The 19593-nt window shown below is 40.3% G+C and overlaps 1 protein-coding gene across 2 annotated transcripts in view; it reads right to left on the bottom strand.

The window, feature by feature from the left end:
• Positions 1–19092, bottom strand: part of LOC119745609 (exportin-4-like) — a 51813-nt gene extending 32721 nt beyond the window's left edge. For both annotated transcript variants that reach the window (XM_038222095.1, XM_038222096.1), the window contains exons 1-9: positions 19012–19092; positions 16511–16616; positions 15486–15627; positions 12879–13020; positions 11993–12109; positions 10744–10900; positions 9647–9759; positions 8663–8820; positions 7569–7743 (exon numbers count right to left, since the gene is read on the bottom strand). In XM_038222095.1, coding sequence (XP_038078023.1) covers positions 7569–7743; positions 8663–8820; positions 9647–9759; positions 10744–10900; positions 11993–12109; positions 12879–13020; positions 15486–15627; positions 16511–16616; positions 19012–19059 — 1158 coding nt within the window. In that variant the 5' untranslated portion in view covers positions 19060–19092. The remainder of the gene's footprint in view (positions 1–7568; positions 7744–8662; positions 8821–9646; positions 9760–10743; positions 10901–11992; positions 12110–12878; positions 13021–15485; positions 15628–16510; positions 16617–19011) is intronic.
• Positions 19093–19593: the final 501 nt, after the last annotated feature.

Below are 19593 nucleotides of genomic sequence, written 5' to 3'. Positions count from 1 at the left end.
TAATGGAAGCGGCACAAATTTCAATCTCACTGCCTCACCCGCACAGAACCCTTTCCAGTTCACCATCCTAATCCCCTTTGATCTCCTAATCCCCTTGATACAAACCAACAAGCCCTTGATCCCCAGATCCTAATCCTTTCCATTTGTCTTAACACCTGAAAGTGTGACCTTTTAGCAGCTGTGACAGCTGGAAGTGTGAAATAAGGGCTGGGCACTACACACAGCAATGATTTTTACCCTAGAAGGGGACTTTTTGGGAACAAAAGGGGAATATTTCTTTTTAAGGTGGCCTTTTTTGATGACATGATTTTCAGGAAACTTCAAGTAATCATATTTTTATGTTGATAACTATTTTTATGTTGATAACTTTCGGACAAAAGTTGATTCTTGTAATATTGATGAAGTAGTTATATATTAGGCAAAATATTGAAAGCTGGCCTTAACTTTGAAAAAGGCTACAACCCCCTCCCTAAACCAAAAGAATGGTGGAACATGAAAACCTTGAAAATAATCTATTTTGTCACACTTTTTGTACTTTGCAACACAAGAAGATGGAGCCTGAACTCTCAACTCTTGGGAAATATTTGGCAAAGCTGGCTTTTCCATCGAATTTACAACAGTTCCTTGGAAAGATAGGTAGAGAAACATTCAATTATAGGAGTCTGAAGATTTGATGAACAGTCTGAAAGATGCATTTCTTTCTGTAGTGATAAGGCCGAAAAGAACTGCTTCCAGTTACCCTACCTACCCTATTCTGACAGCCCCTACCCTAATTTTCTTTGAGAAAAATGAGGAGGAAAAACCTCAAAAAATCAGTTACTACCTTTTACCCTTGACTACACGCAGACACCTACATATGATCAACCAAAAAAAAACCCTGCGAACAAAAATAAAAAATCCCCCACCTACCTACCCTATTTTCAAATGCCATAATCAGAACCAGAACTATTTTTATTTTGGGGCCTAATGTCTTTCTCCCAGGTTCAAAAAGTCTGATTTCAGACTAAAGTCTGAAAAATATCATGCCTGATGTACATGTATGCTTCATTCAACTGTTAACTTTAAAAGCATTTTCTAAGAAACAGACTTCTTTTAATTAATGATAAAAAGTTGACAGCTGTACAACGTATTATATTTAGATAACCTTGCTCACCCCAAATTTCTCAAAAACCCAAAAAGTAATTCAGAATGCATGATTCTTTTCACAGTTTTCAACATCAAACTTGTTTGACAGTGACGCCCAGTTTTCTGACAGGTTGGCCCACCCTTGATACCCCTGGACATGAACCAGTATGAATCAAGTTGACAAGCGGATCCCAATTTTTTTCTCTTCTGACATTTTTGTCACCTTGCCATTCAGGTTTTTGTCAAAGCCGGCCCAGCCCCCCTTTTTAGGCAAGGGTGCGTAACCGGGTCAACCTGAATGCATCCTTAAAATGAGGTGCTGAAAAGTGACCCTGGTTGTCTAAATATGTGGTCCAAATTCCATGAAAAAAAATATTTTCAAGGTGAATTTCAGTCTACAAATTTTGCTGTCCAAAATATATCTAAAAGCAAAATCTCAAGGCTGATTTTCAAACCCATTGACGGACACTATAGTATTTACTTGACGAGTCATGTTTTGACTCATCGAGTAAATGCTTGATGAACTATCAAATAATAGCAACGACACACGTGTGTGCTTCCTGTCAATGCTTGCGCGCGCACCCCTTCACAGATTTGCCGAATTACAATTTAGTTTCTAACAAAAATTTCCAAAAAATGCGTCACTTGACTGTATCTTTGGAAATGGCCTTTTTTATCGTTTTCTTCAAAATGACAGCATGCCAGAAAAAATAATTTCACAGGGAGTTTAGTGCCACAATAATTTTGTCAGTTACTTTTTGGATAGCTGCAAATGATCTACTTGCTTAAAAATGATTTCAAATGATCTTTTAGTTCTTAGGCAGGTAGCTTTACCCTTCATAATTTACTCTTGCTAGACGATAAATGGTACTTTATAATTGGCCATTCAAGTATCACTAAGGCCAAAAAAAAAGTCTCCGGTTTCTGGTATGGAGCTTGCTCCAAAAGTGGAGCGGCGACGCGGCTTCTTTTTTTTTTTTTTACCTGCTTTTTTTTTTTTTTGGCTTCAAATGTCGGCTGGTGACTGCAAATGGTGCCCGTCTAAACTTAGTGCAAATATATGGGAGTCCAGAGAGGCCACATAAAGCTTATTCTCGATCATAACCCCATCGTTAAAATTGTGCAGCAGCAGGATTCCAGTCAAACCAGTGAGTTTGGCGGTTTTGAGACATCATCTTGTATTGAAAAAAAAAACCTTTTTCATTTTGCCGACGCGCATGGCTACGGCGACGCGCGCGCATACCAGAAACCGGAGACTTTTTATTTTTGGCTTAAGAAGTAAGAATGACTTCAAACGATTTTAAATTTGTGGGTAACTACCGGTAGGTTATGATGACTGCATTAAGGAGTGCATCAGAAATATAAAATTGTAGATGTTACATACATGTATAACATTAACAAGCCAAGGACAAGTGAAAAAGTAGACCCCAAATTTACAGAATGACCCGTATACTCTTACACATAACACTTTCCTTGACCTAAATATTTGGTTGGAAGACCCTCTCACCCTAAGGACTTCAAACAAACCCAAGAACCACCAGAGAATATAACCCTTATCAAACCCAGGCTGTGTTCCCTTGATTGGAGAGGTATAACCTTGATTAGCCTACAGTAGGCCTACCCAGACAGAATAGGGGCTCTTTTGTGGAAGGGTGCTGGAAAGGGTCCCCCTTTATTTCTGGGATCAAGTGGGGTCTGGAGGCGAGACATTTTCCAGAGCTGTGACAGGAAATCCGGGGTGTTGAAACCTAGGGGCGGGAATCTTTTAAAAGGCCAAGTTTTCTTGACCTTGCTTGTATGAAACAAGTGTGCTTCTTGAGTTTAAAAAACTTGGCATTTTGTGGGGGGGGGGGGGGGGGGGGGTTTTGTGGGGGGGGGGGGGGGTTTGTGGGGGGGGGGTTTTTGTGGGGGGGTTTGTGGGGGGGGGTTTGTGGGGGGGGGGGGGGGTTTGGGTGGGGTTTGGGGGGGGGTTTGGGGGGGTTTGGGGGGGGAGGGGGGTTTTGGGGGGGGAGGGGGGTTTTTTGGGGGGGAGGGGGAAGTTCAACATTTTTGTGAAGTGATATTCAGTTAGTTCCAAATAATTCAATGAAATTCAAAAATGGGGAATCTTATTAAATCCTTTAACAAACACTTGAGAAATGAGGAGAATTTTTTTCAAGTTTTACTTTGACAGTTCAACAAGGCTCACTTTTGTGAGGAGGAAGTTATTTTTTACAAACAGCGGTTTGCAAATCAGTATGCAATTTACTTATCATTTCTGTCTATCCATTAAAAAAAAATGTCTATTTATAAATACATTTACAGCTTGATTTCAACTCCATTCAATGTAATGACAATTGTATATTCTCCAGTTGCCCAATATTGGCGAGATCAGAATAAAATACATACAGAATCCTGTTTGTAAGCTGAATATATAATTGTTATCAGTTTCAAGAAAACCAAATCTCCATTACTATCAAAATTCATCACTTCAACCAAAGAGAACTGAACATCACTTCACTTGCCTAAAAAAATATTCAGTGTCTAAAGTTGACCTCGGGAGAAGTTGTCCATCAACTCAGCCAGGCTGCCTTTGAAAAAATCCTTGCAGGCCGTCCAGGGTGAGGAGCCTGACCAATTAGGAATGGGAACAACCCTGGCCATTGTTCCTCTAGCATGGACACAAGCCTTACACCTCCCCTAGGCCCAGTAATATTAACAAATGTTTATGTGTTCCTGTCTTTTTATGACGCTGTCATAACTTACAATGCTGTCCAAACAATCAGTGGTGGTCCATTTTTCTTCAGGTTGCAGGCCAAGATTTAAACCGGCCCTAAATTACGATTTACAGGACCTTAAATTCTCTTTGTGGCCAGTGCAAATTGGGGGTTTGTGAAAACAAAATGTTCTGCTGAATAGGGCTGTGAGCTTGTATTTCTGAGAAATTTGGATGAAACAGGAATAAACCAAGAAGATGGAGGGATTTTTTTCTTCCCTAAATGAGATTTTTCATTGTAATTTGTGCATAATGTGCTGAATATCACGTCAAGATTGCACCAACTTGGGGTTTGTGGGGGAAAAGTCTGAACAGGGCTGTGAGCTTGTATTTCTGAGAAATTTGGATGAAACAGGAACAAACCAAGAAGATGGAGGGATTTTTTTCCCCCCCTAAATGAGATTTTTCATTGTAATTTGTGTATAATGTGCTGAATATCACGTCAAAATTGCACCAACTTGGGGTTTATGGGGACAAAATCTGAACAGGGCTGGGAGCTTGTATTTCTGAGAAATGTTGATGAAACAGGAATAAACCAAGAAGATGGAGGGATCTTTTTTTTTTCTTTCCAAAATGAGATTTTTCATTGTACTTTGTGTACAGTGCGCCTAATATCACATAAAAATGGTACCAACTTGGGGTTTGTGGGGAAAAAATACCGGTATGAACAGGGGTGTGAGCTTGTATTTCTGAGAAATTTTGACTAAATGTGGAAACCATCGTCCACGTCTGCATCTAATGTACACCATCAATCTTATTAACTTTCAAAAAATCTCTTTGTTGGTTCATCCAGCTGCACGTAATATCAACTAGTTCTACATTCACAGGAAAATGCATGTCTCATTTGCACAAGATGGCATGCTCGTTAAAGTCCACAACTTGGGGGGAAAAAACAGGAATTTTAACTGGCAATCCTTCCCCACAATACAGCTAAGATTTGGCAATAATGGAAACTAAATCCCACTGACCTTCTGGGTCAGTGCAAAGTTTGAACTGCCACAACCTTTCCATCAATGCCCTGGTGCCAAATTAATATTGATTGAAATCCCACTACCCTTCGGGTCCCCCCCCCCCCTCCACCCACAATTCAATTTCTTATCTTGGTCAGTTGCCAAGAAGACGAAAAGGCCATGACTTGGTAACACTTTGACCCGGACCAATTGATCTCCAAGGCTAAATCATTCAACATATGTGATGCAACTGGGGCTGTCTTTACAGAAAAAAACTAAATCTGCAGAGAAATTGATAATTGATGTCTTATTAAATTTCCTGTGCTGTATTCTGATCTAACTTAAAGCCTATAAAGTTTACTTTGTCAGTCCAGATGGTCACTTTTATGAGAGAACTTAAGAAGTTATTTTTAATGTAATGACTGTGTTATAAAGGGCAATTCCCTAAATTTGGACGTACATACATGTATGTCAGAGGTACACTTTAAATAAGCTGCTTTTAGAAGAGTGAATGTGATACATCACTAATAATATGACATCTAAAGAGTAAAAAAACAATTACAGACCAAACCAAGGCACCACCACCTTAACGACCTTGTACATGAACATCATGTGGTCGGACATATGCAGTGAATTGGATTTTACAGAATTGCCCAAAACCAAACACATTCTGTTTTATGTTGAAAAACAGTACGGGAGAGTTTATCTTTTATGTTTAGAAACTGATATTTTAAAACGACAAAGGAACTTTTGGTTTTTTCACAAAGTTAATTATCTAAATGTTAAAACAAAAAAACAAAAATAACATGGAAACAAATTAATCCTATTTTACAAGGAATTATTGAAATAAGGTTGCTTACGCCGCAAAAACCCACACAAAAAATTACTAGATAAAAAATATTGGTGCCATAATATCTTAAACCCTTACCCTCGAAGATCCCACACAAAAAATCCAATGAGAAGTTTTGGGGGAGGATTTTGCAGGATTGAAGAACGTAGAACCCAGCTTCTAACACTTTACTTGTGGGGTTTGGGCCCTAAAAGTCGAATCACAAACAATGTGTGAGGATTTTGGAAGACCGAAGGATTTCGAAAGGCTACAGAAGTTTGGGTAATATAACCCCAGAAACAGATAAAATGCTGTGCAATTTCTGTTGAAAGGTGACAAGTACTTCGCATCAACAAAAACCTACCCAGAGGTCAACCAATATAAATCACATCATCGACATATAAATATTTATTAAAACCAAACCTCGCTTCAGTTGGACTACAAATGCACACACAAAAAACTCTTTTTTTTTACCGGCAAGCGCTAGAAGCCGACCAAAAAAAAAAGATATAAATAAAAAGTGACGACTTGAACGACAAATTTACAGCATTCTATTAGTCGAGATGAAAGTCCCAACCAAATTGCAATTCCATTTCGTCGTGATTTACAACCTTCTGTCCGTAAAAAAAAAAGAAGGAAAAAAAAAAAGTAGAAGTAATCGAATTCGAACTTGTAAACTTGGCGAGTGAACTCCACTGGTTTAAATCCTTTCCACCTGGGATGTTAAGGGGCTTCTGACGTTTTTCTGGGGTCGTCCCCGAGAAGAAAAAAAAAATTGGAGAATTACTGGGATGCCGGGCATTGCGAAGCCTGTTCTTATCATCTGTTCCCTATCAGGGAAAATCTATTCGGGGCTTTCGCAAATGCCTCATCCAGACAAGTGCAAGTACAGACTGCGTTTTTGATAGAAAGAGGCGAGGATTGGAATATGGAGGAGACCAAATTCCGGCGACGATAGGCTCATCGAGAGTTCACCAAAGCAAAGAAAAAATGTCATCTCTTTTTTACTCATATCAGAAGGAAAAGGTTATATTTTTATAGAGGTTCAATAAGAAAAAGGAGCTCTGGTCTTTTCCGTTTTGACAAATTTAGTGGACTCACAACCAAATATAACAAATTTAAGTCACTGTCACTTTTCGATGTGAAAATAGTCCAACAAGTACTTTTTTGCAGTAATGGTCATTCTTTGGGGAATTGTTGAATGAAATACAATGTTGATTATATGAGAAACAAGAAACAGAAACATTGTATTATAATGTATTTTGTGGGGTTACATCACCTGGTAAACGCATTGTCGGTTTTTAAGTGTACAAGCATTTTGGAGATACAGGTAGGCCACACAATTACATGAAGCACAACAAATGCAATCTACAGTAATATGGAACAGCGCCCTCGCTTGTCAACTGCAAATTATTTTATAGAGTTCTGCAGACAGATTCAAATGAAAAATCGTTGTCTCCACGAGCTCCAAAGGGGAACAAGCAGGATTTTGTTTCCAGACGGGGATCCAAAATTTTTAGCTGATGATTTTCTATTTTGGTTACCAAAATGTCCACTTTCCACTTGAGAAAATGTTGAATTCTAAGATAATTTAGTATGGTTAAACTAGAATGGCAAAGGACCGTTTGCTGCCTCAAAAGACTCCCATTACTGCTATCTACAGCAGTATAAACAGCGCCCTCGCTTGTCAACTGCAAATTATTTTAACTAGAACGGCAAAGCCGCCATGGCTCACTGCCGAAAGGGGGAAGGAAGCTGAAGGTATGGTTACGGAAGGGGGTTGTTGGGAGGGGATCAAGATGATGTGCCAGGGTGTAGGGGTCATCTTCGCAGCTCACCTCCCCCCCCCCCCCCCAAAAAAATCAATTTCACAATTAATCCATATAAAATAGGAAAAATTTGCACTCACGGCTTCTTCCAATGCAGATTTTCTTCCGAAGACACACGTCAGGGAGGACAGGCAGCTGATGAATGACGTCAAGAGATCGGCCGGGATGGCCAGCAGGGCAGATGGGGGGAATCTGGTGACCAAACCGTTGAAGATAGCGGCTATGCCGATGGCTTCATGGTCTTGTAGGACAGAACTGGATCCATGGGATTTAGAGAGAAAAACAAAACTGAAAACTAGAAATCTATGTGTGTACTTCTCTCGATGTAGGACTTTGAAAAATGTACCTTTAAGATGACATCACATGACTCACTACACATCTTTAGAATGCTCCTACTGTTTGATAAGTCACAGATAGTTAGAAATTCAATCCACTTCCCCTCCCATAACTTATACATGGGCTAGTCACCAACAGTCAAATTCCATCAACAGACAAAAGCAGGTGACTGGTTGGCACAGCTGGCTTATCAATCTCCTACAGTCAAAGCATAGTTCTATCAAGTTGAGTAAATGGTCACAGCCAGTCAATCCTGCTTTATGGAGACAGGGAGCACTAATCTGTTTAAAACAGTCACTTGATTGATTTTGACTGCTGTGACGGCTTTTTTGAATTTGCCAGCCAGATAGGGAGGGATAGACTATATGGTCTATGCCTGTGCCATGTTTGATTAGGATCGGAGTCTTTTAAATGCCCGAAATGTTGTTTAGAAAAATGTACACAAGATTCTTGGATTTGGGGGACGAATAAGAAGTACCAAAAACAAAGGGGAAAAGAACGAATCAGACCCCAAAAATATAGCTCTTCCATGAAGTTTTGCGAAAAAGCCACAAGAGAAGATTTTTTTAGTTTAGAGTGAAGCTAATACTATTTGACAACCTTGCTTTTTGGAGAAGCCCACTGCTTAATCTTATCCGTTTATCTAAATTATTGTCTGAACCATTTCTTTTCAAAATGATCAAGTGTAAATATATACGAATGAAATGAATGAATGAATTGCTTCAATAAATACACTCTTCTGACAATTTGTAACTCAAAAATCGCATCATTACAGCGTCCCCATGCGGTCAAAAATATGCCTATTAATGAGACCCAGTTTTCACTGGTGCCCACCCACCTGTTCAGCATCTGTAGCAGGCACTGGATGTAATGGGACAGGTACTCCGCGGTGATCTTGTCCGAGCTTAGGACTGGTCCACCGAGAGATGCCAGCTGGGCCAGGCACTGTAAGGCGTGGTGACACATCTCCCCGCTCTGTCGGACTTTGCCGTGAAGCTGCGGGGGAAACATAGTAAAAAAAAATTATTCCGCAGGGTTCCAAGCACTTTATAAACATGAATTCCATGAGAAATATGTTCACCCCAGCATGTTTATTTTCCAGTAAGTCAGATTTTTTTGGAAAAAAAGGATCTTTTAGTTTGTCTGCAAAGTAAATTATCTAAAAACAAAAAATAATTCAAAAATAAAATATGGAAACAATTATTCTTGTTTCACATCAAGGAACTATAAATAAGATTGCTTGTACACAAACAAATAAAAATACTCTTTCATGAAGAGACACATTTAGGGTGGGTGAGGAAAAGAAATAGGGATATCTGGTATATTGATCTCCAGAAACTTCAGATTTATTTTTTTGAAAACGATATTTAAAAGGGATCTTGTTTTTTGGACAAAGAAAAATATCTAGAAGTAAAATAAAAAAATATGGAGAAAAAAATTAATCCTGTTTCACAAGGAATTGTTGGAATAAGAATGTTGACACAAAAAAACCCAGAAAAAAATTACTAGGTAAAGAACACGGGTAATTTCTAAACCCTCACCCTCTGAGATCCTACAAAATTCACCAAGAAATTTTGGGGGGATAATTTTGCAGCACTGAAGAACGTAGAACCCAGCTACTTATACTTGGGGTTTGGGGCCCTAGAAGTGAAGCGCTATGTGTGATTTAGGAGGATTTTGGAAGACCTACTGCTGGGAAGTCAAGAGGTGGTTGCGGCAAAGCAACTAAGATACTGATAATACACAGGCAACTTGTTGACAAGTGATGACCTCCCTTCTCCCCTTATGTATAAATCATGAGCAAGAGGAGATTTACTCTTACCTTAAAGAATAACTCCAGCAATCCCTTATCCAGCAGGACGTCCTTCCAGTTGGCGTCGGGTTTGAGGGGCGGGGTCTGTATGGACTCAAAGATACCCACCCTCCTTCTAGGTGGTGTTGCTCAGAGTTAAGGAGAATGGCATGAAACAAACGAAGGACTACTAATAATTAAATGATCAGTGGGCCTACGGTAGTTTTGTTTCCCCTACACGACAATCGCCGATGTCTCTAATGGATTGTAGGCTACAGGTAAGGTAACTCTCACATTCAAAAAAAAAAAAAAAAAAGAAACATAGGGAAACTAACTAGGTGCATTACAACCATTTTAAAGTTGAATAAAGAAATTGACTGGAGCGGGGTTTGAACCTGCGACCTCCGGATTGCTGTTCCAGTGCTCTACCAACTGAGCTATCAAGCTCTATGTTGGCAGTAAAGTCTGTTACTATCCAATGTGGCCTATTAAACCTGCGTTTATCTCCGGTTTCAGCTGCATGAAACGACTGAGAATATTTCTATTCCCCCTGGATGGGATGCTAGTCCATCGCAGGTTACTCCCCAGCTAATGATGGTACCCATTTATACTCCTGGGTGGAGAGAGGCAAGTGGGGGTGAAGTGGCTTGCCCAAGGACACAACATTTGGCCAGCAGCTCGATTCGAACCCCTGACCCTCTGATCATGAGTCACAAAACATTACCACCAGGCTACAATCCATACATGGTTTGAACCTGCAACCTCCAGATTGCCGTTCCGATGCTCTACCAACTGAGCTATCCAGCCCTATGTTGGCGGTTCCCAATTGTTGTCAACGTCTTTGTTTAAGAGACGCTAGTCACAAGCTATAAACCCGCATATATGCCAACAATTGTGAACATGACTCTTTACTCAATTTACTCAATACAGGCACTAAAAGCAACCAGCTGCAACTCGGCTTAAAAACCTATGCACAAGGATATGCCTGACCAGGATGAGGATGAAGTCCCAACTTAGAACCTGAGCGGTTATGGCTAAGACTCTAAACCAACTGCGAGAGATTTTGAGGCTCAAGTCAGACTCTACGAGTACTAACAGCGACTTGGCTTATAAATCTAAAAGGATATGCCTGACCAGGATGAAGTCCCAGCTGAGAACCTGGGCAGCTATGGCTAAGAAGCGGCTGCAGACGGTGGTAGCCTCCTGGCCCATGGCGGCATGGTTGGACTCAAACTGGTGCAGGACTTGAACGGCGAACAGGAAGACTCGCTTCAGGTCGTTGACCTAAGGGGTGAAGCATGGAAATCCATGTTTAAAGCTTCATGATCCAAAGCTTATACCTATCTCAATGACTGACTGGCTGGCTGGCACTTTTGACTAATACAAACCATAATATATTATTAAAAAAAAAACCTGAAGTTTTAGAATAGGCAGGTTTGGGATGGTACAGGGAGTAACAGGCAGGGCGGTTTGGGGCAGTACAGGGAGTAACAGGCAGGGTGGTTTGGGGCAGTACAGGGATTAACAGGCAGGGTGGTTTGGGGCAGTACAGGGATTAACAGGCAGGGTGGTTTGGGGCAGTACAGGGAGTAACAGGCAGGGTGGTTTGGGGTAGTACAGGGAGTAACAGGCAGGGTGGTTTGGGGCAGTACAGGAAGTAACAGGCAGGGTGGTTTGGGGCAGTACAGGGAGTAACAGGCAGGGTGGTTTGGGGCATTACAGGGAGTAACAGGCAGGGTGGTTTGGGGCAGTACAGGGAGTAACAGGCAGGGTGGTTTGGGGTAGTACAGGGAGTAACAGGCAGGGTGGTTTGGGGCAGTACAGGAAGTAACAGGCAGGGTGGTTTGGGGCAGTACAGGGAGTAACAGGCAGGGTGGTTTGGGGCATTACAGGGAGTAACAGGCAGGGTGGTTTGGGGCAGTACAGGGAGTAACAGGCAGGGTGGTTTGGGGCAGTACAGGGAGTAACAGGCAGGGTGGTTTGGGGCAGTACAGGGAGTAACAGGCAGGGTGGTTTGGGGCAGTGCAGGGAGTAACAGGCAGGGTGGTTTGGGGCAGTGCAGGGAGTAACAGGCAGGGCGGTTTGGGGCAGTACAGGGAGTAACAGGCAGGGCAGTTTGGGACAGTACAGGGAGTAACAGGCAGGGTGGTTTGGGGCAGTACAGGGAGTAACAGGCAGGGCAGTTTGGGGCAGTACAGGGAGTAACAGGCAGGGTGGTTTGAGGCAGCGTAGGGAGTAACAGGCAGGACAGTTTGGGGCAGTTCAAGAAGTAACAGGCAGGGCGGTTAGGGCCAGTATACGGATGGACAGGTTTCATTCAGAATTAAAATTCCCAATTCTCCATCCCATTTCTGTCATTGTTACAATTGTCCATACCTCAAAGAGCCGTTTGCAGTCATTGTGAAACTCCCAGCTAAGTCCGATGGCGCTGGTGCGGCTGGAGCTAGAGTACTCATTGAGTAGCGCTGTCAGCATAGAACATGCCATCAGTTGCTGCAAGAAAGACACATGCAACAACGCTCAAACACCCCAAAAAAAAATAACCTGTTGAAGTTTCAGCTCAGTGGATATTACACTTGTCCAGAAAACAGTGATAAATCATGCATAACCCCTTTGATCATGAAACACGATTGCGTCTACAGCAATCTTTTATTTCCAAAATCAGTCATTTGACTAATCTTTGGAAATCACTTACATTTCTTGATTTCTTTTAAATGACAGCAAGCCAAATTGAACAATTTCACGGGGTGTTTAGTACCATTACGATTTTCAATCCAAGTAAGCTTTTTGAAAATAATTTGGTGGGTTAATTTTAGAATAAAATGCAAATGATCCTAAATGCCTTTAACAAATTATAAGATGGAATTTTGCGTCGGGGTGATATAAACCAAATTAGGTTTTGCCCTTCACCGACGTTTTAAACACTCTATACTCAGTGTGTTATCTCCCGAATGAAAGTTGGAAAAAATCACTCGGGTGGGACTCGAACCCACGACCTCCTGCTTTCTCGTGCAGATGTCTTACCACTTGTTTAAAACGTCGGTGAAGGGCAAAACCTAATTTGATTGGCCTTTAACAAATATCGTCCAATTGTACAAATTGAGCCCACACAGTATCCAGTACTAGTCCTTTCTTCGCTTTGAGTATGAAGGTTTATCTCATTAAAATCAATAGTTCAATTTCCTGAGAATTATCAACTTTCCTAAGCGCCTTTAAATCTTGAATTTAGAAAAGCATTAGAGTATTGTGTTTTCGTTCTTACCAGCTGCGGTTGGCCACTCGCAATCATCTGCGACACGTCTGCAAAGAGCGCATCCCGCCCGGTATCCTTCATGTCCATGGTGCCCCGCTTGAAGATGACGGCCACGGCTTGAAGAATCTGCTCACGGACGTAGTTCTGGAGTCTGAATAAAAAACGAGAGAAAGATAACAAAAATCAGAACAGAGAACATACACAAATATCAAATATTTCTTAAGATATATTAGCCACATCCAAACTCTTGTACCATAAAAAAAATAAAATAAATATAAACCAATAAAAAAAAATCCCACAAAAAACAAGACAATTTTTTTTAAAGCTATAGTCCATCATTTGCAGCCATCCGAAAAGTAACTGGCGTAATTATTGTTGAAAAACATACTTGGTTGAAAGATAGTAAGGGGACTAAACTCCCTGTGAAATTATTCTTTCTGGGAAGCCGTCATTTTGAAGTAATCAACGAAAGAAGGCATTTCCAACGGTGATTCTTAAGAAGCACCGTAGGAAAATTTAAATTAGTAGTTCGTTTTGTTATTCAGCGCAGCGCGCACAAGTATTGGAACGACGCACACGCGCGCGCGGTTGTTATAATTCGTCGGATCAGTGCGCGACGTCGCGTATAGCTGCAATTCAAAACAATTCAAAACATGATTCAGTAACTTTTCTTTTGAAATTGAGATCTTAGAATGCTGTTTTTCTTGGAATGTACAGCTGAAGCTTAGCTGAAACTTCATCAGCTTAGTTGCTCAGTATCCTTCATTAGATTTTGAACTCTTTTGTTGCTTCAAACGAACAAAATGCACAAATTACAAATGATGGACTGTAGCTTTAAAGTAAATATAAAAGTACCTAAAACTGACCAAAAACCTACCTTTACATTGATTTATCAATCCATAATGCAAGTCTCAGGGCCAAAAGTCTAAAACTTTCAGAAATCAAATGCTGAACGTTATCAATACTAGCAGATGAAAAACAACTTTGCCGATCACCAAACTTTAGACAGGGCAGAACATTGTGAACATGATGAATTGATGAGCACGTACCACAATGTAGGCATTGTATGTTCATGAAGTGCCCGAATGACATTGCACATCCATGTGCACGTAGGCTAGTGCCTCATTGCTATTTCTTTCTTCTTCTGCCTCTCTCTTTCTTTCGTTTTGTCTCCTTTTTTTTTCATCCCTGACAAGAACCGACATCAATGTGCACGTAGCATGAATCACTTCCTGGATTTTGATTGGATAACAATGGCCAAGTGCCTTGTGGGAGTCTGCCCGAACACCGCTAACAGCAATGTGAGAAAGGGCAAAAAGTGGCAGACTGCCGAAACATGCTTTCCAAAACATTTTAAATTACTTTGAGTTTCACTTAAAAAGTTAAAATATCTAAGTGCAGGAAAAAATTGAGTTTTGTATAATATCCATGTAGTTGAAGTTTATTTGTGAATATTTTTATCAGCTGAAAATTGTGCCTGTTTCATTTTCGCAGTGGCACATCACTAAATTATTGTTTTATATCAAAAAATGAACTGTGATAATTATCATTTGATTAAATCAGTTATTTTTGCTAAGTAAAAAAGCTTTTAAGAAAGTCTACCCCATTCATTAAAAATGTCAATTTGTTAAGAATTGATCCCACAAAATGTTCACTTTTTGGGGGCTAATTTTTAATATGTTGTTTCTCTTAATATCCTTCTGATTTAAATTTAATTTGAAAGTAATTTTTTGGGAAACTTTTTCTTTTCTTTTTTGGTTTTTTGTTTTTTCTGTTGTAAATTTAGTTCTTTCAAAATGACAAGCAACTTATGGATGTGTCTGACAGAACACAATAGAAAAAAAAATTCCTTAGTCTGAGTTCTAGCCACATAACAAATTAAAAGAACCAAGTCATAATCGGTTTAATGTAGGCCACAATTCCCACGGGAAAAAAAGTTCAATTCCTGTTCTAGTTTTCGCCAGACAGGAGGGGGGGGGGGGGGGGTTGGCTGGGGGAGGAAGGCAGTGCAGTCTGGCATCAATTGTCTCCTAGTAGTTGCCAAGTCTGGATCCCTGATCACTGCCTACTGTGGACACACTATGTGCAGCAGGGGAGCATGCCACTGGGAGTTCCACTTTTTTTTCAATTTTTTTTTTTATGTACAAGTTCATGGTAGCCAGGTTACTGAGGGCCATTTTTCAAATCTCGCCTTCATTTCCAGCTTAGGCTTTTTATGGAAATCCAGAATAATATTGAAACATTTAATATTTGAAACCAAATGCAAATAACTTTGGTTTAACACTACTGACTTGATGTTTCTGTAAAACTCAAAGGGAGCTGGCAGACAATAGAAAATAGCTTGTATTATAAAAGTTATTTTTGCTCAGCAAAATCAAACGATGTACATGCAGAGCATTGCACAGATTTGTAATGCTTTTGGGCTCCCAAGATGGCATCCCAGTGACTTCAGTGGGTAAACTTGACATGCTATCCAATAATATAGAGATTTGTGTTATGAGTGTTCACTCAAATTTGTAATGTGCATACAGTAATGTAAACATTTGGGCCTCCCAACATGGCACCCTAGTGACTTCAGCTGGTGATATAGAAATCCATTTGTCTGCTCGTACTTACTTTGTGTTCTGCATGACATACTTGAGGAGGAAACTCTGCATAGATTCAATCTCTTTCTTGCCAAGGAGAATCCATTCCCGGACGGCCGCTTCCTTGATGGTGGAAGCTGCCTGGAAAAGGACATAATCTGCCTTACTGTGCTCTGCCGGACAGAATGAGAGAACGGGAGAAAATGCGAGAAAATGTGAGAAATGGTGAGAATTTGTGTGAAACTGTGAGAAAATGCGAAAAATTGTGAGAAAAGGTGAGAATTTGTGTGAAACTGGGAGAACTGTGAGGAATAACTAGAATATGTGTGAGAATGAGAAATTTATGGAACGGGTGAAAATAAGTGAGAAAATTTGAGAAATGGTGAGAAAATGTGAGAATTTGTGTGAAACTGGGAGAACTGTGAGGAATAACTAGAATATGTGAGAGAATGAGAAATTTATGGAAAGGGCGAAAATAAAAAGTGAGAAAATGTGAGAATATGTGTGATAAATTGAGAAATGTAAGGAATGACAAGAACATGTGTGGGAATGAGAAAATTACGAAAGGGTGAAAATATGTGAGAAAATGTGAGAAATGGTGAGAAAATGTGAGAATATATGTGAAAATTTGAGAAATGTAAGGAATGACCAGAATATGTGAGGGAATGAGAAAATTACGGAAAGGGTGAACATATGCGAGAAAATGTGAGAAAAGGTGAAACTGCCATCTCTAAAGTTTGCAGCATTGCTAATGTTGCATGCATCGTGACTGTGGGCGTGATCCCTGGCTACACGGCAAACAGGTGTATGGCTTCTGACTAGCACCCCTTGAACAAAGACATTGATAAAACGGGGGAACGCTAACATAGGGATGGATAGCTCAGTTAGAAGAGCACTGGAACAGCAATCTGGAATCTGCTTGTTCAAATCTCACTCCAGTCATTTCTTTGTTCAGTTTTTTTCCGCCCTCAGCCAATAAAAAGATTCTACAGTGGCCGCAGCCAACAGCCACAGACCAAGAAAGTTTTGTCGCTGTCTCAAGATTCAAATACCCACCTAGAATGTGTCGGCAGGCCGCAAAGGGGGTTTTAGACTTCCTGAATGCCATGATGACTTGTTCTGCAGACTGACGCTGTTCATGGCTCACCACAGAGGGCGGGGCCTAAAGAGACAAAAAAAAAGGGAGGGAGAAAGGTTACTAAAATGTGTTTAAAACTGAAACAAGGAAACAATTTGTAGATTAAAAACCTTAAATAATGCACGAGCAAAATAATATTGAAAGCAAACTACAGAAGTATCTTAAAGGGAATATACAACATTTGCTTTTGCTGTAATTTTCAGAAATGGGTGGATTTTTTGGGGGGGATAAGGATTTTATAGCAAATATTGTTACACTGACTTGTTTGACGTTTTGTGCTTGTAGATGTTGAAAAAAAAAAGAATCAGGAAACTCTTGATAGGCGCATAACAGTCCAGTAAGGTAGGCCTATTTCATAATAATTTGGTAGTTTTTGTTTTTATGTATGCTGTTTACTCCCTTTAAATTGGAGAAAGGTTGTGGCAAGTTTTATAGAAGTCGATCGTTACTACGGTACTTGCATATATGTCAGTTGCCAACTGAAAAGGTTCAGAGACTTTATTTTCCTTTAAAAAAATTCCATTACCGCAATCAATTCGAAAGAAAAATTAGTTCTACTCCACTAAAAAGTAGGAGCAATAATTGGGCAATTTTTTAGGATTTCGAACTCAGCACCTTTAGCATTCAAAACGAACATTTTTGAACTACCTTGAATTGCTTCAATCGCAATCGCAGTAGGAATTGAAAACCTCAATTACATTTACAATATTACGTTCCATTTCTCTAACTAAAGCCAGGGAAAAACGCGTTACGGCTTCCGTAAAAATAGCCAATGCATTTGAGAAAACTTGTTTCCAGCTAGCTTCCTCTTCGGGCAGAATTCCATACGTGGACATCTCTAGTATTTCAGAAAGTTAAAACATGTCCTTAAATATGTAAAAGGTCAAATTTAGCAGGGAAAATATTGAAGCATTGACTGAGAAAACACTTGGAATTTTTCAGACCCGTCTCATAGTTATTTCTTAACAAAACTGGAAATATTTCTCAGTCTCAGATTCACGTCTTTTCAACATTTCTGCAATTAGGCCTACTGACTCATTGACTGAGTACGAGTCTTTATTGAGATGATTGATGAACAAAAAAAGTGGTGTCAGTCACTCAACAAATGCAATGCTGTCACAAGTGTCAGGTTGCTAGCTGGAGTTACCCAGCCCTGAGTTTTATCATTGGGTTGTCTATAAGGGCTGGAGCGAATTTTTCTCGTAACTTGTAGTATTTGCAAAAAAATTTGGAAAATGTTCAATTTTGTCCCCGTTACACACTAATTGCAACTGCAACTCACCCCAAACTTGCCTGGAATAACCATTACACAGGTCCTTGAAGTAAAAAACGATCCACGATGAAGATTCAGCCTACAATTGCAGTGAAAACAGGAGGAATAACCGCTAACCTGACAACCTTTCAGGCATGGCCAGGACTGCTATTGGTTTGTGCACAAAAAAAATTGTGTACAATGAATGGCGGTCGATTAACAGGCACAGAGAGCGATCGCTGTCAACTACTCGTTTTTGCCGGCTGCGCTGGCGTTGGCGCGTGACGTCACGCGGAAGCGTAACACCCGATGACTGTTTCATGCACTAGTATAAGGTTTACCACTCGCATCACAGCTTTGGTACTGGAACCGCAACCAATAGTGCATGAAACAGTCATCGGGTGTTACGCTTCCGCGTGACGTCACGCGCCAACGCCAGCGCAGCCGGCAAAACGAGTAGTTGACAGCGATCGCTCTCTGTGCCTGTTAATCGACCGCCATTCATTGTACACAATTTTTTTTGTGCACAAACCAATAGCAGTCCTGGCCATGCCTGAAAGGTTGTCAGGTTAGCGGTTATTCCTCCTGTTTTCACTGCAATTGTAGGCTGAATCTTCATCGTGGATCGTTTTTTACTTCAAGGACCTGTGTAATGGTTATTCCAGGCAAGTTTGGGGTGAGTTGCAGTTGCAATTAGTGTGTAACGGGGACAAAATTGAACATTTTCCAAATTTTTTTGCAAATACTACAAGTTACGAGAAAAATTCGCTCCAGCCCTTATAGACAACCCAATGATAAAACTCAGGGCTGGGTAACTCCAGCTATCAGGTTGCAACATTCTTTCCGATATAACTATTAAAGATAATAAAGAGCCGCACTAATCCCTCCAAACCCCTACCCATGAGTCATGACCTTCTGCCGTACCATTTCCAACCCAGCAGCCGCTAGCCGAGAGACATGGATGATGGAGAATAAAACTCCATGTAAATGAATTGGTATTATTTTATTAATGTTATTGCGAAATGTAAACACATAAATAAAATCACAACCACAATAATTAAACACACCACAGACCTCAAAATTCACACAAGGGCTCTACTTTATATTTCGCTTATTTATCTCGCGGCTAAACTTAAACATCTCTGCCCTAACCCGTGATTTTCTTACCATAATCACTCGTGCCGCGTGCTCCAACTCGCTCAAGAAAGCCGCCATCTTGTTGAATGAAACACAAACCAACGTAGGATAGAGGGCGCTATTCCAAAAATATTGCGCGAAATGTTTATCAATTTTGAATTTGTAATTCTCAATTCTTTCTTTTATATCAATTCTCATTTTTTTTTTTTACTTCCAGCGACAGCTGAACTATTAAAATGAAAAAAAAAAATTAATATCAGCTCATTTTTCTGAAAAGTAGATATATTCGATGTAAAATGATGTACCAAATGCTAGGCCAGTTTTGAGTTGGCGCTAGGCCAGTTTTGAGTTGGCGCATGGTTGGAGGTATAATTAACCAGTAATAGAAAAACAGTGGCTCTGCTACTGAAAATGTACATATTGACAAAACAAATCTAGGATTTCCAACCCCCCCCCCCAAAAAAAGGGTAGGCTTCCCCTCCCCAAACAATGTCCAGTTGAGAAAAAGACTGAGTCAATAATCAATCCAAAAGTTAAAAATTATCAAAAAAGCTCTCCCCCAAACTAAGAAGAAAATGGGGAATCTGATAAAACTCAACACATGACTTTCTG

This window comes from Patiria miniata, unplaced genomic scaffold (genome assembly GCF_015706575.1).
Source record: "Patiria miniata isolate m_02_andy unplaced genomic scaffold, ASM1570657v1 HiC_scaffold_7, whole genome shotgun sequence".
Taxonomy (NCBI): Eukaryota; Metazoa; Echinodermata; class Asteroidea; order Valvatida; family Asterinidae; genus Patiria; species Patiria miniata.
Note: the sequence above shows the minus strand (reverse complement) of the source record. Positions and strands in the feature narration are given on the sequence as shown.